This window comes from Thunnus maccoyii, chromosome 1 (assembly GCF_910596095.1).
Source record: "Thunnus maccoyii chromosome 1, fThuMac1.1, whole genome shotgun sequence".
Taxonomy (NCBI): Eukaryota; Metazoa; Chordata; class Actinopteri; order Scombriformes; family Scombridae; genus Thunnus; species Thunnus maccoyii.
The window spans coordinates 6,550,999-6,576,448 of NC_056533.1; the positions used below are offsets into that span (position 1 = coordinate 6,550,999).

At 38.6% G+C, this 25,450-nt stretch overlaps 1 protein-coding gene across 1 annotated transcript in view; it reads right to left on the minus strand.

Annotated features, from left to right (window-relative positions):
• The window catches only part of LOC121896373 (neural-cadherin-like), a 261,050-nt gene that overhangs the window by 146,536 nt on the left and 89,064 nt on the right, over positions 1-25,450 (minus strand). Inside the window, exons 14-23 of the mRNA XM_042410220.1 lie at positions 23,383-23,510; positions 22,967-23,153; positions 17,784-17,927; positions 11,124-11,244; positions 10,661-10,823; positions 8,142-8,810; positions 6,925-7,116; positions 5,565-6,008; positions 5,022-5,352; positions 3,569-3,662 (exon numbers count right to left, since the gene is read on the minus strand). Of these exons, the coding sequence (XP_042266154.1) occupies positions 3,569-3,662; positions 5,022-5,352; positions 5,565-6,008; positions 6,925-7,116; positions 8,142-8,810; positions 10,661-10,823; positions 11,124-11,244; positions 17,784-17,927; positions 22,967-23,153; positions 23,383-23,510 (2,473 nt within the window). The remainder of the gene's footprint in view (positions 1-3,568; positions 3,663-5,021; positions 5,353-5,564; positions 6,009-6,924; positions 7,117-8,141; positions 8,811-10,660; positions 10,824-11,123; positions 11,245-17,783; positions 17,928-22,966; positions 23,154-23,382; positions 23,511-25,450) is intronic.

Consider the following 25,450-nt stretch of genomic DNA (forward strand, 5'->3'; position numbering starts at 1 on the left):
GCTCTGCTAGGATGAGAGGTGAAACCCATAAAGCCCTGTTTGAAGGCTCCGACTGTATTCAAGAACTGGGATTATGATATAATCATCATTTAACCTTAGCCCAGTACCCACTGGCATTACATCCATATTCGATAATTCCACACCGGTGGGCATAAAGTAAGAGTGTGGAGGTCGGGCTAATGGATGATCACCATTACCAACTGTTAGTTGTCTAACCCTAACCATACTTATCCACATAACCACACACATAACCACAGTTTATTTACCATAACCACAGTCTTTCCCTAACTTTAACCATTCTGTGGTTGCCATGCTCAGATACTGTAAAAAGCAAGAATTTTAAAAAGTCTGGTATTGGACATAAAACAATGTAGTCATTGAAGGTAATCTTGGATTTTGCAGAACTGTCCAAGTGATGTGCTTGTCTAGCGACAGGGTTGCTAAATACAGCACTGGATCATTATCTGCTCCCACACTTAGAGCCTACTGGCCTCCAAGTGCCATCTGAATACAAATGAGCAGCATGTGAATGTCAGAAAACTTTGCTTTGTCAAACTCTATGACAAATTATGTATTTCATGAAAAATGCATGTTAACCATTTTGAAATGTACCAAAACTGTTTTTAACAACAGATTTCATGCCCCAACAGATAAGCCAATATTTTAATTGCAGACATAATTTAGGTTTTCCCTCAAGATGAGGTACAATGTGTATACCTTTATACATAGAGGTGTATCCAACATTTATTTTAAAAAATTACTGGATGCGCTGTACAATTTTATCAGTCATGGTATGTATGATAGAGTGAAGCTACAGTGTCTGTGTGAGTTGTGTGATATGAAGGCTCAACATACAACTAAGCCTCAACACCCTTTCCTCATCTGGTTGCCTGCAGGACACAGTTCAGCTGTCCAAGCTGAAGACAAACTGTTACAAATACTCCTTCATCCCCCTCAGCAATGGCTTTTACTCTGAGTTTTAGTGTTTACTCTATTTTCTGCTGTAAACCAATTGCCCTCTGGGACAATAATAGAAAGTGAGCAGCGACGATGCATTAGGGAGAGGGAAGGCAAGGGAAAAATGAGACTGACTAATAGGCACAAGGACGTGAGGAAGCAATTTCACTTGGTCCTTGTCTCCATGCTCTCCTTGTACAGTAAATGAGCTCATTCAAGTTTAATTAGAGAGGAAATCCAAGGCAGAACCTTGGCAAATCAAATCAAACCACTTGTAGAGCCAAGGGCCACATTAGCTCATTTTACAGCACATGCTGTTGTGTGTAGATTACATCTTCGGTCTGGTACTTAACTCCATGTTTCACATCACTGAAAGACACTTTTAAATCTTTAGCAGAACTACCAATACTAAAATACAGTTGTTACCACTTGGTCCTTCCCATCTTGCTGAAGCCTGCTTTTATAGACATTTATGTCAAATGTTTATTCCAGTTGTAGTAAGACACTTGCAATAAAACTATTCTACAGGATGCACTGAATTTCCTTTCAGCACAGTTTATTTAACCAATTTAACTTAGTAAATATACAATACAGACATGTGATCCAATTACCTAAAATGGAATGACTACAATATACACTACTTTGGATGATTTGCTGCACTAAAATGAAAATGTATAAAGCAGACCAGAATGAGCTATGACAGGCTCTGTTTTGTGAAAAGCCCGTACCACAGTGATGAAACAATGTGTTCTGAACTCAACTTAGGTTTGAAACACCAAGAGATGAGAGCTGTCATGAAAGGTTAATGCCTCATATTACACCCAGTCCTCCATGTGGGCTGAACTTTAACTTTGAGAGAGAAGTGAGAAAAGTTTGTCATTTCGACTTCAGCTCACTTTGGGAGATGAAGACTAAGGTGTCGTGGGATGCTGGAGTTTTGCTTTATGTGATTTTTGGGGACTTGTGTGTGTGTGTGTGTGTGTGTGTGTGTGTGTGTGTGTGTGTGTGTGTGTGTGTGTGTGTGTGTGTGTGTGTGTGTAAAAGTGAAAAATGTATCTGCTCATCGTCACATTTAGCAGAGGAAAGTCTCAAGGGAAGCATTTTCAGAGACAAACCAAAAACTTCAGCCATAGGATTTCCAATAACTTCTCACAAACACATCAACATGGAAGGAAGAACAAGATAAGGAGGCAAAGGAATGAGGAAATAAGGAATCAACCTGAGGAGAAAAAATAGACAAGATGGAGAGATAATGGAGAAAAATGTAAAAGGATAAAAAAAAATGGAAAAAGAAAAAAAGGAAAAAGAGAGCCGATATAAAAATATGTCAAAAACAAAATAAAACAAATCACTTAAGGAAGAACAAAAGGGGGATAGACAGAGATAAAAAAAGAGGAAAGAACAAAGAAATAGGACAGGAATTAGGAAAGGAAGATGAGATTGGAATGGATATAATAGTTTTGACAGATGAGATGTAAAACAGCAGGTGGAGGTGTGTGGACACATTACAGAATTAGGCTGATTTAATGAGGCTGTTTCGTGAAGGAGGTTCCAGCTTAATCAATATAACCAGGGAGGCAGCTTGGTTACTGAGTGCTGATCACATTGCAGAGGAGAAAATAGGCCCACTTTCATCAAATCACACTGAATTTATGCAAAAAAATAAAAAGGGAATTGGGAGCCAGCAAAATAGTCAGCAAATGGCAACAGTTTGAATCCTGTAAAGTCTGAGGGACTTCAATAATAGCCTTCCAGATAAGTCTTGAGTATTGATCACAGTGCAAAAAATATCAGCCACCCTCTTCGTGAGAGATATTTCACTCAGGGGTGCTGTTTTTTCGCATTATTTTGATGTCTCAATCAATCACAGCAACAGATCATATGATATAGACACAGTGTGTTGCAAGATTGACTTTTAAGTGCTGGTTCAGGACATGAAAGATATGTGTAAGATATGTGTTTGGCCAACACAACCCACAGAGACATGTGAGATAGTAATGTTCACTTTTGGATAATCTTGAGCATGATCTTTCATGAGTGCAAACGACCAAAACATAAAAAGTATTTTATTGACTTCTATCACAGTGCCTCCTGTTTTCTCTACCACCTACTGTGCTTGGTGAGTCTGTCTGGAAAATGAGTGGAAACAACATTTCTTTAAATAAAAATTACACATTGACTGCAGTTGTTTGCTCATCTGAAATACACTGAAACCCTACAATAATAGAAATACAGCTTCACTGACAAACTCACAAACAAAAGACTCATCTAGTTTATGGAGCCAAAAATCATAGGATTTGACTATCATCAGGATGCTGGATGTCTCTTGGAAAGGGCAGATATTTAGCAATTACTGGCACTCACTGTCCATTGTTGAGGACACAAATTGATTAGTTTTAATAAGAAAATACTGATGCATACACACCAATTTGAGTAATCTTGGTGAATCAATATGCACAGATAACTTTAGTCTAAGTCTGTGTTGTAGGCTGACAAAATTGTTGTATTTTTCAAATACAAATCTTGCAGCTTTAAAGATCTTTGATTGTGCCCAAACTCTAAAAGGTGAGGAATCCAGCATGACTGGTTCATGAGGAGCTGCACTGTTTACCTTGGCACATGACCTTCAAAGACATATGTCTTGTTGTCCCAGTCATCAGGGTCAGGAGAGTAGACCTTTCCAAGCACTGTGGTTGGCATACGTCCTAATGAGAAAAAATATTAGTTTAACAGTTTAACAAACACAGAGTTAAATGTCATTTCATGTGTACAGTGTGTGATTGATACAGCAGTACAGCACATCTTGGAAAATATCTGAAAGCAAAAGAATTGCTCTCCACTGATATTCCACATACTCAAGAAAAGTTTCAGGCTGCGACTACTGTTCTGCATGCGTATCTCCATGTATTGAAGTGGGTGCTGCACGTGTTATGCATGTAACATCATGTGTCAAGGAAAGAACCTTGAAAATCAAAGCAATATATCTCAAACACAGACAAAGCACAAGCACAACAAAGAATAATATATGTAAAAAATGAATTTCCTGAATGTACATGTCTTAGGCTTCATTCCATTTCCTTTCAGCAGAAACAAGGAGAAGTGACATTGCAGGTGGTTGACATACGGAGAAGGAAATGCATAACAGAAAATGCTGTGTGAATGCACAATAATTATAATCATATAGAAAGACTGTTATTGCCATCACTCTCTCTCCTTCAGCTTCTCACACTGAACCATGTGGGAATTATTCTGAGGGTACCCTTGAAATTTTAAAGGCAGACCTTGACATGTTGGATTTTAACCAGGAACTTCTGAGGAATAAGTTCTCTGAAACAACTTGTTAGAATTTGTGGTTTTCAATGACAAATACTGATAATACTGGGCTATTTTTCATTTAATTCAGGTGTAAGTATACAAACAAATTATGTTTTGCCACAAACAGCAGAGAAGTAACAAGACCCTTTATTATTTGGGATGCTGAAGGAATGTTCATCTTGTAGATTTGGAAAATTAATTTTGTGACACAAAATTTGAATGAACTGCTGAAATTCTCTGTGGCCTGAACCCAGATACTCTAGTTTGCGTTTTGTTCTTGAGCCTGTTGCCAAACATGCAGTGGACTGCGGAAGAATAAACATTATAGCTGTGATTAATTGAATGTCAATGCGATGGCTTGCCTTTGTGACCATTCAAATAGCATCACGGGAGTCATTGTGACTAGACAGTGATCATGCGGACAATGATTAGGTGATGAATATGAGGGGGCTGAGGCAGAGGTGAAAAACACAATAAAAATGGTCCGTGTGTATGTGTGTGTTAATTACTGCATACTGATTAGGATTTAATTTGCTGGCAGTGTGAGCATCATCTTGGTTGTGTCTGTGTATCATTTATTTACAGAGACAGAAAACTACCTTCAGGAGCAAAGTTGTGCTTGAAAACAGTAAATAATGACAATGACTGTCTGTATTGGTAAGATTCATGTGCCTATAGTTAAGAGCTATATTAATTGCATTTATCTGTGTTTGAACACTACATCCTAAAGACAATGATGACCTTCTCACCTCGGTGACTGTTGATGAAAATCTTCTTCTCCCCCGCTACATGTGCATGGTCATTTTGGTCACCAATGGTTACTGTCAAGGTGCTTGTCACAGTTTTAGCTGGTCGGCCACTGTCACTCATTATAATGGGAATAAGAAACTCTTTTTGGCGTTCGCGGTCAAATGTCCTCAAAGCTGTCAGTGTTGCTGTGCCATTTAGGTTGTCTTGGAGGTAGAAATCATTGCTATGGCGATATTCAGAGGAGACGGTGAAATGGAAAGGTGGTCCATTTTCTGGGGAGTCCTGGTCCACAGCCCGGAGGAGGGTTGATGTTTGGTTCAACCTTACTACCTAAACACAGAGGAGGAGAATGAGGTTTTTGATTAGATTTTTTCATCCATACCACAATTGATCAATTATTTAATTAAGTCATTCTTTGCATCTGCACAGTATCATTTTCAACTAATGAATGATACATCTCCTTTGCTTCTTCTTTACCCTCTTTCCAACAAGTCATATCATTTTATCAGCATGATACATGTTAACTTGAGATCAAACCCTACCTGTGGTCCAGCCACATTCTCAAAGACGATTGGGGAGTATGCAGCTTCAAACTCTGGTCCATTGTCATTCACGTCCAAGAGAGGCAGCTGGACTGTGGCACTCCCTGTCAGAGGTGGGACCCCATGATCGGTTGCTATGACCACCAGGTGATGCTGGGGTATCCTTTCCCGATCCAGAGGCTGGGCCACAGAGAGTACGCCAGACTGGTCGATGGTAAACAGACCCTCAGGATCTGAATCCTCTAACAAGCTATACGTGATGTCACGGTTCTGGCCTGAATCAGAGTCACTGGCCACCAAATGTGCCACACTGGTTCCCACGGTGATGTCCTCAGGCAGCGGGGCAAGGGATAGAAAGTGTGGAATGAAGACGGGAGCATGGTCATTATAATCCTCCACCTCCACCATACAGTGCAGGAGGCTGGAGAAGTCCAAGTCTTCAACCTGCAACAAGAACCAAATACAGTCTGACAAGGCTTACAAGTGCAGTATAGGCAAGATTGAAATGTAAAGACATGCATCTTTTCAGCCAGAATTGCAGGCTGCTATGATTCCGAGGCACCCTGCAATAATTGTCATGCCACAGATGAATCGTATTTGCAAAAACAAGTTGGATGTCTCCACCAAGAGAAAGTGAAAAACACATGATTTTAAAAAAGAGTCAGATACAAGTAACGTTTACAGAAGTGATCAGTGAATATATTAGATATTTCGTATACCTTAGTATAAAGCAATATCAGACCAGCCACATGTGTATATACCGCCTTACAGAATTTAAAGTTATTTTCCATCAACTAACTCTCACTGCCACCAATATGAAAAGCTGCCTTGTGGATCTTTAAAATGACAGTTTCTATTTGATGGGCTTTATGGTATTCTCTTCACCTTGAAATTCTTAATCTTAGCTTTTGACAAAGGGGCTGACACATTGGTTTTACTACATTTGAGGCATTTGTGAGCACTAAAGAAAAAACTAATAACTTTGAGATCATTGCTTATGAAGATTCAAACCACAAACCCTTTCCATTTGTTTTCATCAGTTTCAAAAATGCTAGAAACTTACTGGAATGCTGTATGTGACTGTACCCAAAGTTTAGATGTCTATCAAAATCAGTTTTATATTTTTTGCACTTTCACATCAGGCACCACAGCACCATTCATCTTCTAGCTTCTGACAGTCTTGACTCTATATCCCCTTCACACATGCTGCATACCCTTCACTGAGAGTTCCCTTTACACAGAAGTGAAATTAAAGCTCCATGAATTACAGAGAGAAAAGGATACCGAAGTTTAATCAAAGTCATCTTCAGAAGTTGGAAGCCATGCGGTCGAAGGGAGCTTTGGAACAGTTTTTATATACCTTCAGTGTAAGGTTGAACCTCTGCTCGCTGTGTCGTTCATAGTCCAAACGTTTCTTAAGCCTCAGTGTGCCTCGCTGCTCCTGCTTGTGACTGACCATGTAGAACTTCTGTTCTTGGTCTCCAGCCACAACACTAAAGGTCAGCTGGGCATTTTCTCCAGTGTCTCTGTCCTCTGCAGCGAGCTCCAGGACCTTAGAACAAGAAGTCATGTGATCATCATGTGAACACAGAATATTGGCTCCGTCTTACAGGGAAGGTTGTGCTGAGACAATATTCTGGTACAGTTTGAAGAAAAATTTAAAATTTTCTAAATATCTTAAAAATAGACAAATTGTTGTTCAGAAGCTGCAAATAAAGTACCACTAATATGTTGCCAAAAGCAGATGATGTTACTTTTTAAAGGTGCACTTCCATTTTTAACTTTTTTTTTCTTTTTTTCTGAGATATTAATGGCTTAACAAGTTGTAATGGCTAACGTGTTAGCAAACAATAGCTAAGTTACACATCCAGCGGACACAGAGCAACAGAACTGGAGTATTGACTAAATACCTGATGAATGTACCTTCCATTAAATTTTACTGCTGTTAAATCCTGGTTTGTACTTTACACTCTCAAAAAAATATCTGGGTTATTGCAGCTTGACAGATTCATCAGTCACTAGTTTGCTTGGGCTGTTTGCCATGATGTTGCAATCCACTAACAGTCAGTGGCTTGCAGAACTAAAACTGTAAGCTTGAGCCTGCAAAGAGCAGTGGAGTCAGGTGTTGATGTTCACTGGGACCAGCAGTACTAGGACACTTGAACATTATAATAAAAAAGTGAAAAATTATCACTTAGCGGAGCATCCATTTGTAATCTATAATCTTTAAGACAAACCAGAGTTGCATTGATTTGTTTGTTTTGTTTTTCATTTGTGTGTGCTGCAATATGTCCCGTACTGGGCAAGAAACTAGCAAAATAAATGGCAAAGTGCAATCCAAGGTCAGAAGAATTTCATCATATTTAGAGCCCCACATGTGCCAGTGTTTGTTCAGTCTACATGGTAATACATACTAGTTTAGGCTTCAACTTTGCTCAGCTTTTTAGTTACAACTCTGGATGCTTAAGTATATCATCATCCACCTTTAAATGTCCTTGCAGAGGTCATTTAAAATAAATAAGAGAATATGATTTCTCTGAATAAATTAATGCAACCATGAAGCCTGAACTAACCCACCTCTGCATTGGGCTCTGCATTTTCAGAGATCCTTGCCATACATGGGTGATCAGTGAATCTTGGAGCATGGTCATTCACATCCTTGATTTGAATGGTCGCAGTTCCAGTTCCTGTCATCCCTCCACCATCTCTGGCCTCCACGACCAGGAGGTAGGATTCAACCTGCTCTCGGTCCAGTGCACTCATGGCTACAGTGATGGTCCCTGTGGTGGGGTTGATAGTGAACATTTCTGAGAAGATGGGCACTCCTCCCATGTCGATTTTGGTAGCATCCACACTACCCACAATCCTGTATGAGAGCACAGCGTTCTGCCCCACAGCTGAGTCATCCAGGTCAGTGGCTGTCATCTCCATCACAGATGTCCCCACTACTGAGTTTTCTGCCACGTCTCCATGACAACTGGGGGCACAGGTAAATATGGGTGCATTGTCATTGATGTCCCATACATTGATGATGACGTCTGTGAAGCCCGTCAGACCTTCACCGCCCTCGTCTGTGGCCAGGACGACGAAACGCCACACGGCACGCTCCTCACGATCCAGGGTCCGCTGGGCATAGATCTTGCCTGTGACCTCATCAATTACAAATTCACTCTCTGCACCCTGGCCATGGAGAGAGTAACGCAGGGCCTCCTGATCCGCATCCTTATCTGGGTCAGATGCTGTTACCTACAATATCAAAGGCACGGCGAGACAGAAAAGGTGATGAGAGTGTAATATAGCTTATTTTACTCTGTTTAATCATTGAAATGCTGCTGACTTGGAGTGATGTCTTGACTGGAAGCACTTCACAACTGCTCCGTGCAGTTATAAACTCTCCCGTAGGTAAACCTGGCAGAGATTCAACCTCCTCCACCCAAGGCCCCACTTCTCCTGCCTCTTTTCTGTCTGCTCTTTCTCACTCATCCTCAACACATCAGCAGCAATTACACCCCGGGCAGGCCAAAGATGTTTTAATTTAGCAAGGTAATTGCAATGTGATGTAGAGCCAAAATGTACTTGTCTTCCTTTAAAAGAGTAAGAAATGTAGAGAGAGAAGAAAGCACCAGGTGTTCTATAACTATATGGTCAATATATATATGGTATATATATACAGTGCCAGTCAAAAGTTTGGACACACCTTCCCATTCACTTGAATCAGAAAGTGTGTCCAAACTTTTGATTGGTACTGTATATAATATTCAAAACTAAGTGTGATTTTATTTCACAATTGTGACAATTTATACAAGTTAATGATCTTCACACATATGAAATACAATGTCTGCTCTATTTACCAGATTGATTACTTGTTAAATGCATAGCTTCAGGGTTAAAGCCTGACTGATCTCGCTATGGACCATATCCAGGAATGGCTACACAGTAATTACTAGATAAAGACTAAAATCAATTTTAGAAAATAAAATCTAAAGACAGATCTAAGGACAGAACTAAGTAATGTTGACTTCTATCTCAATTAAATGTCTCTGAGACACAACTTCTGCCTTTTAAACTTCCTTGAAAGTTTTAGGGGATTGATTTTGACTTAAGGCAGCAGTAAAGACTTTAATAATTAATAATAATAAATAAATGAAATGCATGTGAAGTGTTTTTCAAATCAAGACACGAGACGTGTTTAGCAAAATTAATGTTTCTAAAACTGCACCTCACTTTCTAGCAAAAACTGACTCATGCAAACAAACTAGTAAGGCAGATACAGTCACAAATATGCAATAAGACAGTTTACTGAAATGTATAGCTTGATGTCTTAAGTTAGGATTATTTTATTATTGGATTATTATTTCATTCTAACACAACCCTGTTTTTCTGCTTAGCTTGCATTCTTGGACAAGCCAGACAGTTAGATTTATGCTTTTTCGCATTTTCAAATAGTATTTTTCATTTTTACTGTCACAAAAGAAAAGGCTTTTAGGATGAGGACTAAGCAATGTGTTTAGTGAAGGTAATGATATCTCAGATAACAGGTTTTGACAGGGTTGCTGGAGTGTAAACTTTCCCAAATCAATAAAGAGAAGGACAGAGATGCTAAGTAGTATCCAAGACAGCTTCCACACAGAAGGAAAATACTTTACAGTGGATGTGCTATCCTGAAGAGTTTTTTTACACAAAATATTATAATATGAAATATTCCTTGGCCTTGAAGTAATGCTGTGTTAGTGTATACTAGGTAGTGAGCTAGACATGCTTACAATGCAGCTCACATTAGAGCAGATAAACACACTAACCATTCCTTACACTTTTGCTCTTGTGCTTTTGGTTTAGGAAAGGCTAAATAAAGACCGAACCCTCCAAATTTTTTCTATGCAGAGTATACCCACGAACAATGTTTATGCATGTGGAAGATTCCATAACTTGACAGGCCCTTTGTATGTAGTTATAGTAGCTAAGCTTTGTTTGAACCATAGCTGTTTGGGGAAGAGGTCATTTGCATGTGATTACACAATTTATATGCTAAGTAAACAGATTATTGCAGTAAACACTCACAAGCTCTATTATACAGCTGAATAGTGACTAGGGTGTACCTGTAACACAAACACAGGCGAGCCATCTAGCTCCTCTGTTACGCTGCCGTAGTACTCGTTAACGGTAAACACTGGAGCCTCGTCATTCTTGTTGACCACGTTTACTGTCACTGTTGAGTAATCCTCCCACTTCCCATCTGAAGCAAGGACATGAAGCTTGTACCTGGGAAAAAAGACTTAGCTTCGTCAAGGGCTTTTGAAAAAAAGCAACAGTTTAGATTCAAACATTAGAATCAGGCTTTGGTAAGCCAGTTACTTAAACATTACAACTATGGAGGTATAATTGGTTGAAGTACAGCTGGAGTTTAAAGCTATAATACAGTGCCAGGAAAAGAAGTAAACAAGGAAAATAACACCATATATTTCCAGCAAATGCCTTTGACAAGCATTTACATGAGTCAAAGAAGTGTGAAAAAGACATTTTTTGTGGTTCAAAGGATTCTTCCCTGGAGTGTGTTCCTACCTTTTGTTCTGCTCATAGTCCAGAGGCTGGGCGATAAAGATAGTGCCCACCTCCGGTTCCACATCAAACACCCCTCCCGTGTTCCCTGATGTGATCTGGTAGCGCAGCTTAGCGTTCCCACCTGCAGATCAGGAGAAGATGGAGGTTGAATGAAGAATGACAGTTTGTATAAATGAAACTTAGTTACTGACAAAGCTGAGTATAGTAAGTAAGTCTTGTTGGGGCTGCGGTGGAGGCATAGATTCTCTTGTATTTGTACCATAAAAGAGATTTGGTGATAGCTTGATCCCCCATGGATTTGAAGTCCCCACCTAATCCAAGGCTGTCTTTTTCTGTCAATCAACCAATCTGTCACCCTTAACTAAGATGGATAGCATTGGTCTGCTTTAGCTGCTGGAGTGGAATCAGATAGCAAGTATTTGGAGTGATCTGATTGTTATGAGTCTTTAAACAACAGGCCTCTGCTCTAACAAAGGCAATTACAGTACTATACCTGCTGCATGAGAGCAGCACCTTCATAAAAAGAAATCTATGAAAACTTAAAAGTGAGATGCTTTATAGCCATGTACAAGTACTAATTGCAGAACAGCTCTAAGACCTGTTGAACAACTTGTATTACAATGGATGTCTATCAGGTTTGAAGAAACATTAATCTCTGGTTATGTTACATGAATACAAAAGACAAAATGTCATAAATTAATCTAAGTGGTTGAAGACCAGACACAGACACTACTTTAAGAGCTGATACTTTAATCAAACTTTTCTATTGAAATGCCTGAAACAACACCTTTCACAAGAGGTAACAATCATTTATTTTTTAAATATCATAAGATATACCAGGTTCAAAACACACAACAAAAATAAAAGGTATGTACTTTTATTTACTACAGTAAGGATTGTCTTCCAGGGTTCCACTGGTCCTCAGAGTAACAGGAATGCCCAAGAATCTGATATATGTGACTAACGTTTCACAGGAACATCCATGAAAAAGATCATTGTACTTGCAACAAATTTGTAACATTTTTGACTCTGAAATCACACATTTTACCATGAAATTTTATTAAAATTAAATACAAATTTTGAAAGCATTTAGATTATTTGTCTAAGACAATTATGTTTTCTTTCAAAGTAAGCAAAAGTAACACCTCTTGAGTAATGTGGCCTTAATTGTACCAGAAATGCTAAACCTAATGTGTGTGCTGTGTGTACTGGTTTTGAACAGTGCCATTCAAAATTGTAGCAATTATGCCTTTTTAGCCAACAAAAGCTGATAATAATGGTATTAAATGGATCTTGGGGTGTAGGATTGATGCAAAGCCAGAAACCTGAGTGCAGTACTGAATGGAGGGTTCATATCTATTCCAGGTCTTCAAGAGAAAAAAGAAAAGAATATCAAAATATCATGCTCCCCCTACTACAAATTAATATACAGGGCAGTTTCAGTGTAGCCTATCCTCTCTGATACTGGGATGGGCAACCCATTTAATTATTATTATCATGATTGTTATTGATGTTATGTATTAACTTTCTATGTCACAGTGGCCCTTGAGAGACAATTGATAGCTCAGACTAAAATATGTAATTGCCAGTCTCCAGTTGACATCACAGTGCTTAATAGTGAATAGGATTTAACAGCAGACACCCATGGACACCATCAATAGTGTCCATAGTACACCGCCATGGGTGTTCACGGTGGGTGCCTGTATAAGTTCCTGTGTAGTGATGCATGTAATCATCACATTTCAATTTGTTTTACTCGCCTAAACAACACTCAGCTCACTTTTGAAGTGAGGATCAAGAGAGCCTTTCTATTATAAGAAAAACATTGACAGGTTGTGTTTAAAAGTCCTGACGAAGTCCTATTATGCAGCCGAGAATAAAACCCATACAAGTGATTATGACAGTTAACTGCAGCTACAGATGCCACAGTTAAGGTATATTTACTTACTTGCTAGCAGAGGAATGCAGACAGAATTAAATTCAGTGGCATTTATATTGACACAGAGATATGCAGAGATTAATGTAAGTACTCTTTATATGGTTTACTGCTCAATCAAATCTTATGCTTTTAGGACCAAATGCAGTAAAGTGCTTTACTCTGTCCCCCAATAGTCAGAAAAATTACCTGAATGCTTCAAAACAACAGCAATGTAGTAAATTTGTCATTGAATAATTGATACTTTATTGTTACATGCACTCTCAAATCATACTGCTGTTAAGTCCACCCTCCCCTCATCTCCAGAATTCTACCCTACCTCACTTAATAATCTTATTTTTGTTAGCTCTGCAAAGCATTTTTAATAAAGTCTATTAGATGCTGATCAACAAAATGTTCCCCCTCAATGCAATTACTGGTAAAGCTAAGGTCTGCATCTCAATCACTGTTGCATCCACCACCCCTTGTGTTAATATGAAAGGGATAGGAGAAACCTCTGAAGACGAGAGGAGATTCACAGCTTATTAGCGAGATGAAAGTCAAGGAAGGAGAGAGGAGAATGCTCTAATCCAGATCGTTTTGTACCGTCTGTTTGTTGGCATTTTAAATGAGACATTAGGGGATTTATGCAATTGCATCCTCTCTTTTCTCTCTCTATCATTCTCTTTTTTTTCAGCTGTCTCAATCTCTTAAGTATTTAGAAAACTGTTGAGACCCAAAGGACAAAAGAAACAGAGGAAGTAATACAGCGGTTAAAACAAACAAACAAATGGAGGGAAAATGAATGTTTATTCCCAGTTGTACCAATTTAAAAACTCTTTTCATCTCCCTAGGTACTGTACTTAACTGAAACTGGAGTATACAGACACGAGAGCAAAGGGAGAAACAGAAAGAGGCACAAAGACACACTCAGACAAAAACAAACACACACACACACACACACACACACAGAAGGCTGACAGATGTCACTAATAGCAAAGACATACACCTCATTAATGGAATTTGGAGAGAGATCTTTTGTACTCGCTCAAAACTTGTATCACTATTGCCTGCACTGTTAAGAATATAGATATTATTGTAGCTTGTGGTATAAAATACTCTTCCCCCACAGGCTGCACTCAAACACTGTAAAATACACTGTATTGTGCAAACGCCTCCGCGTAGTTCCTATGTTTAGGCGGAAGTAGCGTTTTAGCAGTTTAGTGGCAAAGTGACAGCTGAATTGGAACGTACTGAACAAAAAGATCGACTAAATTCTGGGACACCATTGGACTCCACTGGAACACTGTGAGTCCAAGTTGACTACAGTTGTCCTCCTCTGCGAAGATGCAAGCTACAAACTTGTCTTAGCCACCTCTCAGGCCAAAAAATAGTGAGCATTTGCTACAGAAAAGATAGATTTTCAATGGATTATTCCTTTAAGGCCCTAGCCAATCCAGCATTATAGCATATTCCTAGAGATGTATGATGATCTATGGAGACAACTAACCCACCCTATTGAAATGAATGAATGAAATATATTATATTGAAATATTTATATATAAGACTGAGACATATTTGCAAGTCCAATTTTCATCGCATCATCTCTAAAAATGGCCACAAAAAGAAACTAGATAGTCTGAAACCTTGGCAAATGCTTGTGATCATCTATGCCCTTTAGGCTTCCTGTTTGTAAGCAGTGAGTGACAGCAAAGTCATGCCATCCCAAATATATTGTGTAACAATGAAAGAGACTATCATTACATGATAACCATATTAAATACAGCCAAATTTGAAATACTGTCAATTTTATTTTAAATACTAATATTAGTTATTCTTCAGTTTGTACTTCCCATGAACTGTGACAGATAATTTGGATTTCCAAACATCAATCCCAAAATCAGACCAACAAAATAAATGTTATAATGCTGCCTTGACTATGTCAGAACTGACAAACCACAGTACAGTCAGTTATACACATTATTGTGTAAAAAACAAACATTTGATAGGAACACCAAACAAGTGTAAATTGAAAAGGGTCACTCATAGTGACAAACCAACAGATAATTAACACTGAACTATGAAGCTCCAGAAGCTTTTTTAGCATCTTTTAGCTAATTGTTTTAGCTTTTTTGGTCTATTGTGCGCAAATTTACCCCCATTGACAGCCATTCCTGGTGAAGGTAATTGGTGAAGAAAGCAGAACAGGTAGCAGCAAAAGACCCAGATTTTACTCTCAGTAGTTGGTTGAAACCAAAGGAGAGTGAATATCGAACTCACATTAGTCAGGCATCAAGAAAAATGACTCCAAATAAATGCTAATGTTCTACAAGTAAGTAGACAACTGTTTGTCACATTAGCCATAACAAGTGCATACTCCACCGATATGGTGGTGGCTATATGTGTCTTAGCTTGTTTTGGTAGTTTTCTGCCCCTCGATTTCAAAACACTATTAATAATCTAAGAAGAGAAATTCTTTGGATTTTTAAGTTACCTTTTCCCATTTTGCAATAGCCCAGTTCTTACTGTATGTTTCTCTGCTTCTGTTCTCTGTTATGCAAACCACTGTCACTTACAATGGGAAGTTCTCATTGATTTTGTTGTTGATCTCTGACTACCAGACCTTTTTTGATGAGAATCCTATCCAGTTTAGATGTCTTTTGACAGTGTAAGCCACAGTTCTCAAAGATACTCTGTGAGAGACTTCATTCCTCAAAGTAATAATGGTCTTGTCTGACATTTGCCTCTGGCCATGACAGCTGAGTGTCTTGGCATATTCCACCACACAGACCTAAATCTTTGTATTTAAGGATCATGGCGAGCTCTCAGATCCTAATGAGGCCTTTTAATTAGAACTTTATTAAAGGCAGGTGCACTGGAAAGGTCAACCAGTTAGGCTTTTGTAACTGATATAGCTATATACTGTAATTACTGAGCCCTACCTGATGTCTGAATTTTTTAAATTTTAATTGAGTGCCTCCTGCCTCTATTCTGAAAAACTGACTGGACTCTCCTAGACCTAATACATTCTTACAATAGTGAGGTTTTCCCCTGACATTATGGCTCACTGTCCTTGAGTTCTCTATAACTGCAGTCTCGTGGAAACATATGTCATACAATGAACTTTGAGTGAATGGAAATCTATTTTTAGCCACAGTAGTAGCATGGCTCTAGGAATGACAATGTCAGTTGGACGTTTGGTCTATTGGATGGATTGCCATGACATTTCAAACTTACTGACCTTGTCTGTGTTTGGTTTTTCTTATAATGTCTTGGGAACCAGTGGATGGACAGCCATGAAATTTAGTACACATATCCATGACGCCCCCAGAATGTTCCTAATGACTTAGATGATCCCTGACTTTTCATCATGTACTACCAGCGGGTCAACAATTTTTGGTTCAAAACTTTCATTTATGATCGTTTATGTATTCCTGCCTAATGACACACCCATTGGTCTCAGCTGTACTTTGTGATTAGTACTAATTAACAAATGTTAACATGCAAACATGCCAATTTAAGATGGTAAGCGTGGTAAACACTACCTGCTTAACATGTTGGCTTTGTCATTGTAAGCATGTTAGCAGGCTCAAGTTAGCATTTACCTCGAAGTACTGTCGTGCCTTTAGCCCCACAAAGTCATATCTATAGAATTTTACAAACTGTCACTCATCAAATTGGCTGACCTTAAAGGTTCTATATGTAGAATTCTGAAGCAGTTTAAATGTATTAATGTTTTTTTATTGCCAATAAATGAAAGAGTAGTAATGTAGAGTAAAAAATGAGACCTTCCCCAACTTTCTCAGTTGTTTGTAACACCCTCTGGACTGATTTTTATGTGAGGGAACTGGGGAGGATTTTCAACAAAAATCCAACGGCGGTGACATTTTTGTGTGCTCCAGAGTGCCTGGCCTCTCTCCCACTAATGTCAACAAATGACCAGCATAACAACATAACAACACAACAAAAACTGTGCTACCCGAGTAGAAGTGACTGGGAGTGACAGATGCTTTGCAAAACACGTTAGAGATCTTTTATGTAATTATGAGAAAGAGATTGAGATGAGAGAGTTAGATTATGAGAGAGTGTGAGCACCAGGATGTTGAATACACCTCATTTAATGGACACAGGTGTCACTAATGAGAAGGAATTTCTGATTCCTACACACAGAACCTTTACCAAAATGTTCACAAACTTTTGCTAAAGAGAGTTAAATGTTGTTGGTTTGCCATTGACAACAAGTTGGAAAAATACGGAAAAACGCCAGTCGTGTCAAAAGATTTGAAGGACATCTACCTGGTGCAGTCAGCTTCTCCTCAATATTTAAGTGGGTGCAACATCTTAACACAAAGGAATATTTGATATAAGTGAAGGGGAAAAAAAACTGTTCTGAAGCCCAAAATGATGAAATTTCACATTTAAACGCTTGAGAGCATCTTTCTCTGCCTTGTATCAAAAGGTTACATTAAATGGGTTCTTCTACAGTGGCTGATTCAAACTCATACATTTCTGTGTTTTTCATGGATTCATGACATGTTTTGTAGTGAAAACACTCTTTTCCTCAAAGTAAAAGTCAGACAAAAGCAGTGAAATGAAAGGGAAGCACTTTAGCAATGTGCTTTACAGTACCAGCTCCACATCACTCCTACACTATCCATCAAGCACTTTCATTGCCTCATTCCCAGAAACATAAAAAATAGACACACACACACAGATATACATATTTCTTTATCCATGCCACCCACCTTCGTCCCCATCATTGGCACTAACAGTGAGGATGGCAAAGCCTACGTCAGCATCTTCATCCACATCGACTTCATAGGATCCCTGTGCAAACGCTGGCTTGTTATCATTCACGTCACTGATAAAAACACGAACATACGCCGTGTCTGAAAATCAAGAAAATGAGAAAGAGTGAGAAAGAGAAAGAGGAAGAGAAAGAGAGAGGCGATTATAAACATGAGGTTGTTCTTATTCTGTCAACATTAACATGAACATCTGTCTATCTCTCTTTGGATCGCAGCAATTTAGTCTCTTTTCAGTAGTGTGCATGCATACACACCTCTACACAAACTGTGCACAACCACACACACGCAGATAAAAAACTCGACACATTTCTTCATGCGCACATACAGAAACAAAAATAACTTCCAATTTTTTCCTTCCCTCCACAGTTGTCTACCACTTCTCCATTACATCTGTCATCTGTCTCCACAATCTGTGTCCATTTTACCATGAAATACAGCTGTTTCTTTTTTCCTTCAGCATCTAACTGCAGGCTGAAGCAGAGTACAAAGCACCCTGGGGTGCAGTGTATGGCTCGGTAGTTGAGCAACCCAACATACTACGCTCTCTTAGATATCGGTATCACTACGAGCATAATTTGCAATACATGCTCTAAGATGAGATAAATTATTTAAACCAGGGTGGAAGAGATGGTACACAGTTCGTGGCACAGATAGCAAACTAATGCAGTGCTTAGAGCTATAACAAAACAAGTTGCAGATGCCAGGGCTTTGCACATGTTCAGAATCTGTCAGAGAGCAAGGGAGGGAGAAATGAAGGGAGGGAGGGATGGAGGAAGAACAGAGAAAATGGATAAACAGATGTAGCAGCCATCCCCTCATCCTTCCTCTCATCTGCTAATGCTGCATGATCATCCATGTTTTCACACTTCTAGAGACATGTATGTGTAAAAATCACACCCCCAACCCCACCCCAGCACACAAGCTTAGAAGTAGCAGGAGAGCTTGTTTTCTGCCTGTGAAAACAGTGTTAACCAAGGTTATTTCTGTGACCACTTGACAGTCAGGTGCCTCTAGTCTGCAACTCGTGTGCTTGGCATGTGTATGTATGTGTGGGTATAAAAAGTTAAAGCAAATATTACATTATATTACAGCATATTAATGTGTTATTAGTGATGATGAAAATGATTGATGTTTCCCTCTCTAGTCCCTCCTTTGAATCTTGAGTCGATGTTATTTTATGATTTTTTTTTTTTTAAATTTCCTTTTCATCATTTTTTCAGATGACACATGAGGGTTTGTACTTTGGGATTTTTGAAGGGCAGAAGTCATATTTTAGTTGTGTGTATTAAAAAACAAGCAACACCAGTTGTGTTATATATAAATAAACAAAAATACTGTCATACATGATCATACAGTCATACAAGTAACTAAAGGGTTGTTAGAAGAAAAATATAGGAAGACTTTCAGCTGTCAAACAAAGTACACGATAAAGAAGAAGAAATAGGAAAAATCAGGAACAAAGGAAAACACAATAAAATGAGATACAGAGAGTCACCAAAGACCAATAAAGTGCACTGTACACTTCAAGTGAATATTTCACGACAAGATAGCCCATTAGACTCCTAGAGTTCATGATACAGTTGTGAAAAAGCTGGTGGATGGAATTCACCTCAGATTTGCCCTGAGGACATTTCATTGCCCTCCATGTTTTAGTAGTCAAGTTTTGAAGACATATTTGAAGACGCTTCTATATCGAGCCATACACTTTGAGTATCATCACATATTCAAAGAGATATCAAAGCCTTCAATCAATACTTACAGTACTCTTAACAATCAAAGTGGTGAGAGCGGGCAGCCCTGCCTTATACGCCTGTGGGTGATAAAATGATCTGAACACAGTCTCTTGATGAAAACCACAGCAAAGAGTTAATTTACTCACACTCCTACAGGCAAATGCTTTTTCTGCATCTGGTGAAACCACAAGACCATCAGCCTGTTGTGTCAAAAAAGTCTGAATTGTCTTTATAGGAGCTTACACATTTTGGAGTTTGGACATCAGAGTTAATAATTAAAACATCGTTTCTGCAAATCAGAACGTCTGAAGATGCGTTGGATGAAAAACTGCTGTGAAAGAACCAAAAAATTTGTCGATCACTGGCACTGACTCTTTACAACATTTTGATTCTCAGAACCTCATCAGATAAAAATCAGTCAGTGCACAATAGTCAGTGCCAGTGATGAAGAGTGTGTTGGATTTTGCACACAGTGTTTGAATTGGAATAAAAATGTGCTTTAAAGTAGCATCTGCATGGCACAGGGCTTTTATCTTTGAAACCTAGTTTAAACAACATAATAATACAACAAATAATAATACACATGAATTCATTTGAACATAACGGTAAAAGTAATTATTTTTAAATAATGAAATACAGTAAATTTCCTTGGTGAAAGGAAGGTTTTTTATATGATTGTCTAGTCTACACAAATGTATATTTGTGAGCAGGCTTCAATAAAAAACAGTTGAAAATATGTCATTAATTGTTCTTTGTAGAGTAGTTACAATGGGAAAGACTGCGGCTGGAGGTGACCAGACATATCAGTACTCCATACAGGGGCGAATACATTCAATTCAAGTAATGGTTGCAAATATAATGGAAAAGACTATCAGGTCAACATGATGGAGTGTCATTGGGATTTAATGTACCAATACAATAAGAAATCAACTGTAAAATTTTAAAATTCTTTACTCAACTGTTAACTAGCCAAAATCACAGACTCTGATCATCTGTAAATTATCAGATTTATACTGTATGTATTGTATGATGCATTTTAAAACTGATCAATAATAATTTTTGGGTTAAAAAACTGATTCTCCATTTCTTCAGTAATCAATGGCCTACTTTAAGAATCAGTTGTCTTTTCAATGAGAAAATTAAAAAAAAAAAAAAATTGGTTCATTTGATTTTGTTATTTTTGTTTGTTTCAGAGCAGAGAGCAGTCATTTCCTTCAGCCCGATTCTTAATATTTTAAAAGTGAGCAGCTCTTTAAGATCTGGTCAGATATGTTTCATTACAGGTTTAACAGATAATCCACTCACATAACACTGAGAGGATTCCCCTGTGGAAATTATTATATATCAGAAATTGACAACTGCAATTACCGTACATACCCTCATGAGTGTGCGTGTGTTTGTGTTTTGATGCGTGCGATTTGTGTTAAGTATCTGTTCATTTGCCTGCCATCCATCCTTCTTCATGCCACCTCATTCAACATTCATAACGCAGAAAAAAAAAATTTAAATAACTCCCACAGCTTCACTGCAGTCTCGGCTCTACTTAATATTTGACTTCTGTTTACGTTGCCACAAATGTCATAGTGAGCCAAACCTAGAGAGAGGATCTGTTAATAATTTATGATCACATTTATTAAACATATATCCTGCTCTGTCTTACTGTTTCTTCAGCACCTCTCTCCATCCACCCATCTGTCTCAACATCTGTTCATTTCTCAGTGTCTCTCTATTCTACCGTTGGAGCATGTATGCATTTCATCTGGCAGCAAATAAGAGAAATGGAGAGATGGAGGAGGAAAGAGTGCAAGAGAGACAGACTGAAACAGAAAGATGGCCTGTGGTCCTTCAACAGGGAGAGATGAGCAGATGTGGGCAAGAGACAGAAAGAGGAAAAAAGAGATTATTGCTGCCTTCAATGAAGATTTGGAGCCACTACAGAGCAGCTGTCGAAAGCTCTCTCCTATTTTGTGCTGTTCCTCGTTTTCAGTCAGTACAACAGCAACCATCATCATTATGTAAACTAAATTAAAACTGTAATATCTACAGAATCATAATTATTTCTGCAACTACATCAATCTGTGAGCATTTTTACATGGAAGATTATGATTCAATAACCAGTATAATCAACTTCTGTTTGAAATTAACTGCTACTGCTAATCATACCTGTTGATATGATTAGCAGTAGCGCCCTTTTAGGGACTTGCTCATAATTTGCAGTAGAATATGTACTAAAGTGCTCAGTGACTGTCAGTGTGACACATACTGTAGGTCATCATGTTCCCAATGTCCTTTCCTCAAAATTCTTTGCTGCTATATTTGCCCAATTTAGAAGCACGCTCCCTCAGGAAGCAATGTGAGCAAAAGAATTATTTGTCAGGAGCTTCATGACAAGGGTGGAAGAGCAGTGGAAAGCAGGCCTAGGATCACCTTTCACAAAGCCAAACCTAAACTGGAAAGGTCTAAAGCATACCACCATTGGACCCTGGAGTGATGAATTACGCTTCACTATTTGGCAGCCTGATGGATGGTGGATTACAGGAGAATGCTGCCTGTCTGAATGCATAATGCCAACTGTAAAGTTTGGTGGAGGACGAATAACAGTTGTGGCTGTTTTTCATGGCTTAGCTCCAATTAATTAATGTTAATGCTATAGCATACAGTGATATTTTAAACAACAGTGTGTTTCAACTTTGTAGCAACAGTCTAGGGAAGACCCTTTGCTGTTTCAAAATGACAATGCCCCCGTGCACAGAACAAGGTGCAGAATGACATGGTTTTCCCAGTTTGGTGTGGAGGAACTTGACTGGCCTGCACAGAGCACTGATCACAATCCCATCAAACACCTTTGGGATGAACTTAAACACCAACTGTAAGCCAGGCATTATCGCCCAGCATCGGTGCCCAATGTCCCTAATGCTCATGTGGCTGAGTGCGAACAAATCTCTGCAACCAGGATTCAACATCCTGCAGATAGCCTTCCTAGAAATGTGGAGCCTTTTATAGCTGTGGATCAATGCCTGTGGTTTTGGATGGGAACAGAATATCACATAGTGTCCACATACATCTGTATACTACAGAAGTCATTCATCTTTTTTAAGATAATGCCACATATAGAATACAGGTAAAATCTTTGTTGGGGAAACTGAAATGTTAAATGTTTTCTATCTCTTAAAGTAATACACAGGCAGTTCTACTAGTCTATATTGCTGCTATTCTCTATCATAGACATAGACAGTAGCAATTCACTATAACTATTGTAGTTCATGACAGCTTCTACAGTTGCTGTTCTCAGGCACAAGATGTAACAATGCTGGACACACCACAGAAATCAAAACTTTACCATCTCTTCAGTTGCAGGCTAGTCTGTGTAATACTAGTCTTACTTACCAGAGTTGGGCTGTCCGTGTTTGCCTGGCCGTGCTGATTCCCAGCCATCCACAGACTGAACCTCCAACAGGTATGAGCTTTTGGTCTCCCGGTCAAACACAGTCTGTGTGTAGATGAATCCCAACTCTGGATCAATACGAAAATACTGGTGGTCTCCGCTGCGATCCTCCAGCAGGGAGTAGGAGATCTAGGGGGTGGGTGGTTGGACCAGACACAATTATGCAGCGGGTTAGATGCTAAAATACACTTAATTACTGCTAATTTACTCAGCAAAGAAGAACATTTTTTGGATCTTGAAAAACAGAGAGAGAATGCAAATGATAGAGTGCATGTATTCAAAAGGGCCAAGATGTTAAAATCTTTTTCTCTCACTTTCACCACAGTATGTGTGTGTATGTGTGCGAGTCTGTTTTCACCTTGCCGTTGAGACCCAAGTCTAGGTCATTGGCTGAAACCTGGAAAACCAAAGCTCCTGATTCTGCCCCCTCAGTGACCGAGGCCTCATAAATGGAGGAAGTGAAAAATGGGACGTTGTCATTTACATCTGAAAAAGGCAAAGGATGGAAAGACAGAGTGTTTAGAGTACACCAAAGATTTTTTTTTTTTTACATTATATGTTTGGTGGATTTGACGGAAACATCATAGATGATTGATGGGCTCTTCACAAGGCCCAAGCTGCCTGCAGCACTGGCTGGTAACATCCATCTGGCCATACTCCATAGCTGCTTGTACCAACAAGTCATTGGTAGTACAACAATCAATTAAAAAGATAAGTTAAACTCTTTGAAGTAATTTGCCAAGTAGTCACTTTTATTTTATAAGTGTTTCTTCTTTATGAGTAGAAAAAAGCCTTGTATGTGTACTGTCAGTGGTGGAAGAAGTAATCAGATCCTTTACTTCAGTAAAAGTACCAATACAGCCATGTAAAAATATTCCAGTACAAGTAAAAGTCCTGCATGAAAAATCCTACTTAAGCAAAAGTACACAAGTATTAGCTGGATGTAGTTCTGCATGTTTATGTAGTATTGCAGTAAAAGTAGTGGTTTGGTCCCTCTGACTGATATATTATTACATATGACATCATTAGATTATTAATACTGAAGTATCAGTGTGTAAGCAGCATGTTACTGTTGTAGCTGCTGGAGGTGGAGCTAGTTTCAACTACTTTATATACAGTTAGCTAGTTTAGTCCAGTGGTTCCCAACCTAGGGGTAGGACCCCTCAGATAAATCTGAGGGTTCGTGAGATGATTAATGAGGGAGGAAAAAAGAAAAAATGGCATGATTGAAATTTGATTTTTTGTGAAATATTGGATCATTTGAACATTTATTGAAATGAAACCATGTGAGAAGTTTTAGAGGGAAAAATCACTATTTGGTGGAGCTGTTAACAACTCATAAACATCTGAAATGTGACCCCAACTACACACTGATTTTTGTAAGACATCAAAAGCCAAAAAGGTTGGAAACCACTGGTTTCATCTTTAACAATGTGTTGTATTTTAAAAGCTTGTTATATTATCCATTGTGTCAAATCTTCATCTGAAAAGTAACTAAAGCTGTCAGATAAATATAGTGGAGTGGGAGTATAAAGTAGCATAAAACGGAAATACCCAAGTAAAGTAACTTAAGCACAGTACTTCATTAAATGTACTTAGATACTTTTCACCACTGTCTACTGTATGACTTTCACATGCAGTAGGACAAGGAGAGATGACATGCTGTACCACAACTCCTCCATGGTCTCCATCCTGCAAGTTGACATTCTCCATATAAACTTGACAATCCCCAAGTCACAGCGTGATCACAGTGACTGTGGCTCACAGTGCACCCAAAGGCATCAAGCTCTCTAGAAGGTCCCAATAATCATTTCAGAACCCTTTAGTTGAAACAAAGTTTAGCCACATTTACCAGCTCATGAACATGACTCAAGGGTTATTGCTGTTCAATTGGTGCTTTTGCTGACAATTATTGCCTTTTGGAGTTCAACACTAATTTGCTCATGGAGGTCTCAACAGATTTGATGTAACAGTTCCAACAACACTCAGCTACTAGTTTCCTGTGGTTTCCTACCATATTAGAACTACTGTTTTAGTTCAATCACAACATTTTTTACACATACACATGGGACAAGGTCTTGGCGTCCTTCAGAACCAATACCTTGGATCACTGGAACTAAATCCACCATTTAAAAAGACAGTAGAGGAGAGCAGATCAAATATGGGAGAAGTCACATCTAGAATACAGGTTCACTTTTTCTGTATGAAGGGGCCTTAGTTATAAAAATCAGTTGATCAAGCGAGATAGACCCATCATTTTCAAATCTTGTTCCTGCTAAAAAACATAATACAGGATTTCTTTTTATAACCAGCCTGACCTTTCCAATGCTTTGAATGTCATGTGTTCCTAAAATACTATGTAAGCTAAAGCATTTATTCAGCCTGCTAGTCCTTGTTTATCTGTCCACGAACCCTCATCAATTCTG